General features: G+C 43.1%; 1 protein-coding gene across 1 annotated transcript; it reads right to left on the bottom strand.

The window, feature by feature from the left end:
* Positions 1-4715: 4715 nt before the first annotated feature.
* LOC141576381 (uncharacterized) lies at positions 4716-7084 on the bottom strand. The gene has a single exon (XM_074359438.1). The coding sequence runs from the start codon at positions 6237-6239 to the stop codon at positions 5133-5135; it is 1107 nt and encodes a 368-aa protein (XP_074215539.1). The 5' UTR covers positions 6240-7084; the 3' UTR covers positions 4716-5132.
* Positions 7085-10763: the final 3679 nt, after the last annotated feature.

Genomic DNA, 10763 nt, shown 5'->3' with positions numbered 1-10763 from the left:
CAATGTCATTCTAAGTGAAGTGAGCCAGAGAGAGAAAGAAAAATACCATATGATATCGCCCATATGTGGAATCTAAAACACACACACACACACACACAAAGCATAAATACAAAACAGAAATAGACACATAGACATAGAATACAAACTTGTGGTTGCCAAGGGGGATGGGGTGGGAAGGGACAGACTGGGATTTTGAAATTTGTAGATATTGACAGGCATATGTAGAATAGATAAACAAGATTATACTGTATAGCACAGGGAAATATATACAAGATCTTGTGGTAGCTCACAGTGAAAAAAAAATGCGACTATGAATATATGTATGTTCATGTATAACTAAAAAGTTGTGCTCTACACTGAAAATTGACACAACATTGTAAAATGACTATAGCTCAATAAGAAATGTTAAAAAAGAATAAAACCTTTTGCACAGCAAAGAAAACCATCATCAAAACAAAAACACAATCTATGGAATGGGTGAAAATACTTTCAAATGATGCAATCAACAAGGGGTTAATATCCAAAATATACAAAGAGCTCATACAACTCAATATCAAAAAATAAATCAATTTAAAATTGGGCAGAAGACTTGAATAGACATTTTTATTGAAAGAAGACACATCAATGACTAACAGGCAGATGAAAAGATGCTCAATATTTTTAATTAGTAGAGAAATGCAAATCAAAACAGCAATGAGATATCACCTCACAACTGCCAGACTGCATATCATCAGGAAGTCCACAGAGAACCAATGTTGAAGAAGATGTGGAGAAAAAGGAATCCTTGTACACTGTTGATGGAAATGTAAATTGGTGCAACCACTAGGGAAACTCGTACGGTGGCTCCTAAAAAAAAAAAAAAAAAAAAAACTAAAACTAAAACTACCATATGATCCAGCAATTCCACTCCTGGGTATATATGCAGAAAAATAATGAAAACACTAATTTGAAAAAAATACATGCACCCCAATGTTCATAGCAGCTCTATTTACAATGGCCAAAACATGAAAGCAACCCAAGTGCCCATCAACAGATGATTGGATTAAGAAGATGTAGTATGTACCATACCTATATATCTATACGTCTATATCTATGTAATGGAATGTACCTCAGCCATTAAAAAGCACGAAATACTGCCATTTGCAGCAACATGGAAGGACCTAAAGATTATCATGCTTAGTGAAATGTCAGACAGAAAAAGACAGACACTGCAAGATATCACTTACATGTGCAATCTAAAAGATAATAGAAATGAATGCATATGCAAAACAGAAACAGACCACAGATACAGAAAACAAACTTGCGGTTACCAAAGAGGAGAGGAAAGGGGGAAGGGACAAATTGTGGGTAAGGATTAACAGATACAAGCCAATATGTATAAAATTGATAAGCAACAAGATATACTGTACTGCAAAGGAAATTATAGCCATTATTTTGTAATAATCTATAACGGAGTATAATCTGCAAAAACACTGGATCACAATGCTGTACAACCAAAACTAACATAATGTTGCAACTACTATGGTTCAATAAAAAATAAAGAACTTATGCAACCAGTCAATAATAGCATGGGAGCACATAGCGCCAAATACAGAAGAGAAAAAAAAAATGGAATCCAAATTGACACCTGCGACTGCGTGCCTTCCCGCATCAAGGGGATCCATGAAGTGATTCAGATCAGCTACAAAGTGCCATTTTGTTGATGCTGCAAGTCACAGGAAGGCAATGGACTGCGGTTGGGGTTTCTGCTTCAGATTCACGACTCACCTTTTTCTTAGAAGGGTGAAGAATCCCACCCTCTTGACTTCACATTCAATTATAATAGGACACTGGGGGTTCTGAGACGTCGCTCTAATGTGCAAACAGCCTTCCTACCCATGCTCTCTGGGATATAGCCTCCCAATCAAGGGTATCCAAGGGAGGCCTGCTCTTACTAAAGGCTTTAGGCTGGAGCACGTCACCTTTCAATGACCCAAACAAAGATGACTGCTGCATTCACATTTTCAGTCAGGGAAACCAAGTAATATCTGGTATGTGAAGTGGGAGTGAGAGAGGGAAGAGGATTATCACAAAGGATACATTTCTTTTTTGGTTTTGTTTTAAATCAAAGTTTCCTGGAGACAGCCCAGGCATCCTTCTGTCGTGTCTTGGGCGATACTCTTTGGCTCCTATTGGGCTATTGAAGTTGCCCTTAAGTAAGTACACCTAAATCCTGGAGCAGCTGGGAAACAGCAGAATATTCCTGCTCTCAGTTAAATATGTTCACCTCCAGATATGTGCCTCTGTACCCTTCAATTCCACACCCAGCCAGCAATCACCAGGTCAACTCCACCTAATGGATCCTGTCAGATACCTTTGTGAGCAGGGAAAATCCTAGATTCCTTAGCCTGGCCCTTCATGTCCTCCATCCCCCCAAAGTGAAGCCTCCACGGCAAGGCTGACCAATTCACTGTTTCCCGATGCATATACCTCACACAACAGGGAGCGGCCTATGAACCCAACATGCATATACAGAAAAAATTTCCCCACATCATGTCCATGCCTGTTGTTCGGCACGAAAAGGCATCCAGGATGCTTCTGAGTCATTTCCTAATCATAGTAGGTTTAGTCTCGCTTCAGGTCTTCCCCCATTCTCTCTTGGCGCTGTGTGTCAGTATAAATTCTTATGTTTAACGATTTGTGGTGCACCCTGCTAGTCTCTGAAGAAGTCAGCTGGTGTAGTGGGACATGCACTGGGCTAGGAGTCTGGAGGAAAAACTTCTAGATGTATGCTGACATGACTTTATCAAACAAGGTCCTACTGTATAGCACAGGGAAGTATATTCAATACCTTGTAATGGTCTATAATGAGAAAGAATATGAAAAGGAATACACATACATATGTGTGTGTGTATATATACATATATGTATATGTATGTGTGTGTGTGTATATGTAATATTATATATGTATATATAATGTATATATGTCACTATGCTGTACACCAGAAATTAACACAACATTGTAAATTGACTATACTTGAATTAAGAAAAAAATTAAATTAAAAAAAAAAAATCTGAGCTCTGTTTGTGGTGATTGCTGAATATAATTTTAAATTTAAGCGTCCAAGTAGTGGTTCCTTTAGCCTGGAAATAACCCTGCCACCATCTGGGTCACCCGTGTTTTCTCTCACATCCTGTGCTAATTCCACCAGAGCACTCACTCCATTGTGTAGTCACTGCTAGTTTTGTCTCACTCTCCACTAGGCTGTGGGCTTCTTGAGAGAAGGGACCATCTTCTTCACCATGATGCAGCTCCTAGTGCCTTGCAGAGTGTCTGGCACAAGTGAGCACCCAAATATTTTGCTGAATGAGGAATCTGTACTGTTTCTACTCCAATTGACTGAGGACATTTAGCCATGGTGAATGATTAAATACTCACTCTCCAAATACCTTATGCTAGCCTATAATGCGGTATAAAATGCCTCAACATTTAAATGAGAAAAGTATTTTGATCTTGCTATTTATAATCCAATTACATTAATCTGTAAAATGAGGTTTTAAAGACCCTTGTTGGTTTCAAATTTATTGATCGCTCACTTCCCCCAGCCCCCCACACCCAACTCATGCCTCCCATCCACCAACCTCACTGTATGTTCAAATGAAAACCAGGATAGGGATGACATTCCCAGTAAGAGCTTCTCTGTTTGTTGCAAAAATGGGGCTGAGGTGGGCTAAACTACACTTGCTCAGCCCTCCAGGAATCCTCCACAGGCCCCCTGGATGAACTCAACCAGGAAGCACAGATGAAAACTGTGGACTAGCTGTTTCTATTCAGCTCCAGAGATACGCACAACGAAAACTGTACCTGCTTCCATGCTCACTTTTTTGTTTTCTTTCAGATTTTCCCCCAGCTTTATTGAGGTATAACTGACACATAACATTGTGTAAGTTTAAAATATACAATGTGATAAGTTTATACAGGTATACATTGTGAAATGTTTCCCCCAATAAGGTTAATTAACACACCCTTCACCTCACATAATTATCATTTTGTTTGTTGTTGTCATGGTGAGAACATTAATGCTCTACTTTCATAGCAACTATCAAGTACACAATACAGTACTGTTAACTATAGTCACCATGCTGTACATTAGGTCCCTGGAACTCATTCATCTGACAACTGAAAGTTTGTACCCCTTGACCAGTATCTCCCCACTTCCCCCACCCCCCAGCCCTTCATGCCCATTTTCTTTTAACCACTTAAATCGTATTATATTGAATCCATTAAAAGAAAAAAAATACAGAGGAGGCAAATTCTGTTTCCAGAGAGCCACATTTTTCACTTGTCATGGTGTTTTGCTCAGCTTTTTGTGTTTTGCCTCATAGAGTACTTACTACCTAAGCAGGAAGTGTGGGTAGTTGGGCCCACCCTCCAGATTTATTGCTCAAATGGCAGGGCAGGGGAAGAGGATGAAAGAGAAAGTGTTGGGGATATGTCTTTCTTTTCCAAGTATTCTTATCCTTTAGAATACCCTGAGAAGTTCAACCTGTAAGTCCAGAATTAGTTTTAAATTCGTGACTTGGAAAGAGAACAATAGGCATGATCTTTGCTAAAACTGGTTCTAAGAAGGATTGAAAGGACTGTGTCAATACAATTACGTGCTGACAGGCTTTAAAAAAAATCAGACAACAGTGATAACAGATAAAAGTAACATGAAATGTTTTATTGAGAAAATGACCACTTCAGGTGAGTAATATCACACAGCAACCAATGTCAGATAATCTTCAACATCAGATAATCTTAGTTTTTGTATTAAAAATAAAAACTAATTTTTAAAAGCACTCCAACTAATTCACCTGGGGATGCAGTATAATAGCTGTGGTCCTAGTCAGATCTTTAAAAAGAATACTCAGAGGTACAGGCGTGTGTGTGTGTGTACCAAAACTACCAAGGCAGATTGTATGAGGGAGTTTAGAAACGTATAGATCTTGTGATTTATCCTCAAGCCTTGGGGAAGGGGCATGTATTTTTCTCAGGGCACAACTCTAACAGTGTGGATGTTTGGACTGTGATGCACCAAAGGGCATCTTCTCTTCAAGGGGACATCACCTGCAGCCCAAGCCAGGGAGCCCCTGGGGAGGGAGCCGAGCTGTTAGTCGGCCTGGGCGGCAGAGGGGGCATCCATGAGCAGAGGATCCTCCTCCGCAGTGGCACTGCTCTTCTTGGCCACAGCAATGGCAGCAGGTGTTTCAGTAGGGCTCTTCCGTATCTTGCCCTCTCCTCCCTCGGGGTCCTGGTCCTGGGTTCCAGGAGCCTGCTGCGTGAGGTGGCGCGGGTTACTGGGGCGGCGGGATCCGTAGCTTGGAGGGGGCCCCTGCTTTGGATCTCCAGCGACGCGTCCGCTCTCCTTGTTTTCCTCCTCCAGCTCCACAGAGATGCTTGGTGAGGGTCTTGGAGCAAGCGTGGTGCCTCGGCCCCTAGGGCGACTCTGCAGGTAGCTGAGGCGCGGCCCCCGCCGTGGCTCGGGCCCTGCGGTCTGGGCGGCCCCCGGCAGCTGGGCGGCCCGTGGACCGTTGGTAGTAGCCTGGATCGATGGGCGGCGGATCACCGCCGGGGCCCTGCGGAAGGGCGGGAAGCGCCGCAGCCGTGGGTCTTGGGAGTGGCCAGGCGGGCGGCGCCTCAGGCCCTGGGCTGCGGTGGAGCCTTCGCCGCTGCCCTCGCCTTCGTCAACGTCGTCCTCAGCACCCTTGGGACCGCGTGGTGGCTGCTCGCGGCGGTGGATATAGAAGCCCCGGCGGAAGCGGGGGCGGTTGGCAGCATAGCGGCTGCCCTCCACTGGTGCGCCGGCTGGCCCGGTCACGTTAGCGGCCTCGGTGCCCCGCTCGCCCTGCACCACGTCGAACTCGACCGTCTCGCCGTCGCCCACGCTGCGTTGGTACTTGTGAGGGTTGTTTCGGGTGATGGCCGTCTGGTGAACGAACACATCTTCCTGGGTGTCGTGCCTGCTGATGAAACCGTACCCGTTCTTCACGTTAAACCACTTGACGGAGCCTCGCACTCTCTTAGCGATGACCTGCTTGGGCACCTTTCCCTTGGCGCCTGCCGCGGGGGTCTTGGGGATCCCATCGCTGCTGAGGTTGCCTGCGACTAGGGCCCGGGGAGGATCTCCGCCTCCCAAGGACGCCAGGTGTTTCTGCGCGGCTTGAGGGGAGATGGAAGCTGCCACCTCCGTGCAGGTGGCCTCTCCGGCCTCACTCATGAGGCCGTCAGTCCTTGCTCTCCTTTCTCAGAGAATCTGAGGGAAAGTTGGTCCTCTGAGGTTGGAAGGTGGGCGAGGGGGCTTGGGCTGGAGGTAGGAGCCTCTCTCGGGGAGGGTCGTGGGTCAGGGCCAAGGACTCTGTGGCTTCGCTCTGACAGTCTTGGAGAGGCCTGTGGCGTCTCCTGGGGCAACGCGACGCGGACCAGACAATGGCTACCGCGGTGACGTCTCAATGGGGCCCTAGAGGGGGCTCGAGATGGGGGCGGGGCATATGTGCTCTGCCCCGTGCTCCTGCCATCACGTCACAGCGCCTCGTGGCTCTGGTGGAGCAGGGGCACAGGACGCTCTAGCGAGGGGTCTTGAAGACCCTCTTGCTTGCTTGAGTGGTTGTGAAGAGAGGACCCTCCTTCCACCCCCCTGCCTTGGTTGAGGAGATTGGCAGCCTTCTAAGGGCACTCTCCCAATATTCACTCACAAAACTGTGGTCCTCTTCCAAACCCTGGTGTCCCCTCTCTGTGGGTTAGCCATTTTGTGTAAGCAGGCAAAATGACAACGGCGTGAAATTAAGACCCAATGGAAGAAGCCTGATGTGGGGCTGGTTGGTTGGTTGGTTGGTTGGTTGGTTGGTTTGTTGTGTTTTTATTTTCCTGCAGGGGAACAAAGGAAGGCTGCCAGGGCTAGCATGCTAGGCCTGAGAGATGCTAAACTAGCGCAGGTTTATCCAGACTAGTATCAAGATTGTGTTGACCTAAGACAAATAGACTGTCAGTCTATCCTACAGGTTTTGGACTTGCCATTGTACCCAGGATTTATTTTAAGATGTACCCAGCATTTGTTGTACTCAGGTATGGTAAGATGTCAGAAAAGGAGCTTACTGCCTTTGAAAGAAAACTTTATTACTCACAATTCCTCAGAGGATGGGAGGCATGACACACCACACAGGGGCACATGGGGTCACCTGCAGGGAGAAGAGAGAGGAACTTGGGTAAAGTCTTTTGCTATGTTGGCAGGAACTAGCTAGGTGGAGATGCCCCCTATTGGGAAAGAAGCAAAACATATGTGTTGAGGCTAGTGGATGGAGTGTTTGTAATAAGATTTCCACATACTTGCAAAAACACTGGGATGGTGGGGGTGAAAACAACCTTGGGTCACTAGCATGGCCCCATGACCTCAAGATGCCAAAACAATAATTACATAATATCAAAAAATATTTATTACATCTTCATATGGTGGGGGCCAATTCTGTAAAATCTCTCTCTCTCTCTCTCCTCCCTCTCTCTCTCTCACTACCTTTATTTCTATCTCTCTCTATATTCTATTGTTTCTGTTCTCAAGAAAACAATGACAAATGAAAGACGGAGGGAGGGAGGAAAGGAAGGAAGGGAGGGAAGGAAGGGAGGAAATGAAGGAAAGGAGGAAAGGGAGGGAGGGAGGGATGGGGCCTAGATTTTTAGATAAACAGGAAGGCACATCTGGAGAAATGTGATTCCAGCATGAATCCATCTATGTATAGTAGGTACAAATTACTTTATTTTACATTATGGACTCTCTCTATATAGTGCTTACTCAATTCCACTTTTTATTTGATAAGGATGATCAAAGAATGGTTCATAAATTTAACCCACTACTTTGCCAAATTCTTAAATATAGCAAATAAGGGCAATGCAGGCTTACTCTGTTTGCTTTATAGTAGGGAAGAAATACTCCAAGGAACTTTTGAAGCACACACCAAAGTTTGCAGCTGTTTATGCAGCAATGGTATGCTAAAGCTGTCTCAAATCAACTGGTGGTAATCAGTTATTAAAGTTTTAGGAAATTTTGTGAGCCAGTTGGGAAGCATACCATTAGTAAATATCAGATTATATAAACAAAATAAGTAAATGAATTCATTAATACATTATATTAAAGCCAAAGTTAGTAAACACTCAAAACACATTCTTTCCTAATTATTTTACTACATTTTACTATTAATCTGTTTTTTTGAGCTTATTTTCATCTACTGTATCTGTATGGTGAAAAAACTATAAATGGCGTTCTACTGCACATCTCTTCCAAAACTCCATATTCAGTGACACCATGTTGGGAGCTTGAAATCAGCCATGGTGGGAGAAATGGGAACAGAGAAATTGGTAAGTGCATGCTGCAAATTTGTCCCCCTCCCACAGAGCTGGTTTTTAAACAGCACACCATGCATGTATGTATGGATGTATGGGCAAATGCTGTATTTGTGTATCTATACGTTTATATATGTATGTAGGAATGTCTTTTACTTGTGAGGGGGCAGAGTGTTTAACTGAAGTCACAGAAAGAGAACTAGCTCAAGAGATGAGAAAAGGAAGGTGGAGTAATTCAAAGAACTGTCCTGTGGGAGTAAAGTAACAACCAAGGTTTAAGTCTTAGTTGTTTGACCTGAGGCAGGTCGCTTCACTATTCTCGATGTAAACTGAGGGCCTCACAGTTGATGATCATAGTACTCTATCCATTTCTAAAACTGTATGAATCCCTGGTCTATAAAATAACCCTACAGTTACCATTAACTCTATAATATATATGCATGTATTTATCTTTCATGATGCTTACGTGCATTTTCTTAAATGTTTCACACATACAAGAAGGAAGTATATGTGTGTGTGTGTGTGTGTGTGTGTGTGTAGTAATTTGTATGTTGATCAGGCAGAATGCATGGTCGCTGCCCCTCAGTGAGTTTTAGAATCTTGTGAGTAACTTGGAAGCACCCTGTGCAGCCTTACTTCATTGCCCTTTCCTTTCACATACACTCCTCCAAGGTATATTTTGATATGATGAATTTCCTGCCCCTGCTCCTTTGTGATCCCTGCCTCCATCCTCTCCTTACTCCCTCTGGTCCCCAGGCAACCACTGACCTGCTCTCTGTCATATATATATATATGTATATTCAGTTGCATTCTCTGGAATTTTACATAAATTTAATTATAGTGTATATACGCATTTTAGTCTGGCTTCTTGCACTCAGCATGTTGCGATTCATTGATGTTGTAATGCATATCAATGGTTCATTACTTTTTATTGCTCTGAGTATTCCATTATGTGGAAATACCACAGTGTGTTTATCCATTCACATGTTGATGGACTTTACCACTGTTTTATTATTATGTGTATTATTTGGCTATTGAAAATAAAGCTGCTCTGAAGATTCATATACAAGTATTTGTTTGTACACATGATTTCCTTTCTCTTTGGTAAATTCCTAGGACTAGAATGCCTGGATCATATGGTAGGTGTATATGTAATATTTTAAGAAACTGCCTGCTATGGTCTAAATGTCTGTGTTCCCCCCAAATTTATATGTTAAAACTCTGATTCCCAATGTGATGGTATTAGGAGGTAGGGCTTTTGGGAGGTGAGTAGGCCATGACAATGGAGCCCTCGTGAATAACATTAATGCCTTTGTGAAAGAAGCTCCAGAGAGACAGCTCAGCGCTTCTAACCATGTGAAAACACAGTAAGACATCACCTGGTACAAACCAAGAAGAAAGCCCTCACCAGAACGTGACCATGCTGGCTCCTTGATCTTGGACTTTCCAGCCTCCAGAAATACATCTCTGTTGTCTATAAGCCACCTAGTCTGTGGTGTTTTGTTATGGCAGCCTGAACGGACTAAGACATATTGCCAAATATTTTTCCAATGTTGTTGTACCATTTTACATTTCCATCAGCAGTGTATTCAAATTCTAGTTCCTCCACATCTTTGCCAGCACTTGATAAAATCAGTGTTTTAAACTTTAGCCACTGTAGGGGGGAGAGTATAGCTCAGTGGGAGAGTGCGTGCTTAGCATGCGTGAGGTCCTGGGTTCAATCCCCAGTACCTCCATTAAAAAAATAAAGTAAAATAAATTCTATAAACTTCAGCCATTTTAATAGGTATGTCGTGGAATACTGTGTGTGTGCATGCTTTTTAATTTTTTTATTTTTTTCAAATTATCACCCTATAAACTTTGATTTTTCCCTCTTGGCATAAAGCTCTATGAATTGTATCAAATGTATAGATTAGTGTAACCATTACTGCAATCAGGATATGGCACTGTTCCATCACACCACTACCTTGGCCCCAAGTCCCAGCGACCACAGACCTATTCTCCATCAGTGTAATTTTGTCATTTTGAGAGTGATATATAAGTGAAATCATGCAGTACCTTGTGATCCATCCAAGCTGTCACATGCATTAGTAGTTCATTCAATCTAATTGTATGGATGTACCATGGTGTATTTTATCCATTCACCTATTGTAAGGCATTTGGGTTGTTTCCAGGTTTTTGTTTTTGGGTTTTTTTTTTTTTTTTGGTGAAATATGCATAGACCTGCCATAACATCTGCATACAGGATTTTTCAGTGAACATAAGTTTTCTATTTTCTAGGTTACACAGGATTTGGACTGCTGAATAACATGGTAAGTATAGGTTTAAATTTGGAAGAAACTGCAAAACCATGTGACAGGTTGATCCAGATTTTAGCATTCATAGCAGCAATGCCTGAGAGATCCAGTAG

Source organism: Camelus bactrianus, chromosome X (assembly GCF_048773025.1).
Source record: "Camelus bactrianus isolate YW-2024 breed Bactrian camel chromosome X, ASM4877302v1, whole genome shotgun sequence".
Lineage (NCBI taxonomy): Eukaryota > Metazoa > Chordata > Mammalia > Artiodactyla > Camelidae > Camelus > Camelus bactrianus.
The sequence above is the reverse complement of the archived record's forward strand: the minus strand, read 5'-3'. Positions and strand labels throughout refer to the sequence as shown.

Excerpts from the sequence above, each read along its gene's own strand:
- LOC141576381 (XM_074359438.1), bottom strand. The coding sequence starts at position 6,239 with ATGAGTGAGGCCGGAGAGGCCACCTGCACGGAGGTGGCAGCTTCCATC.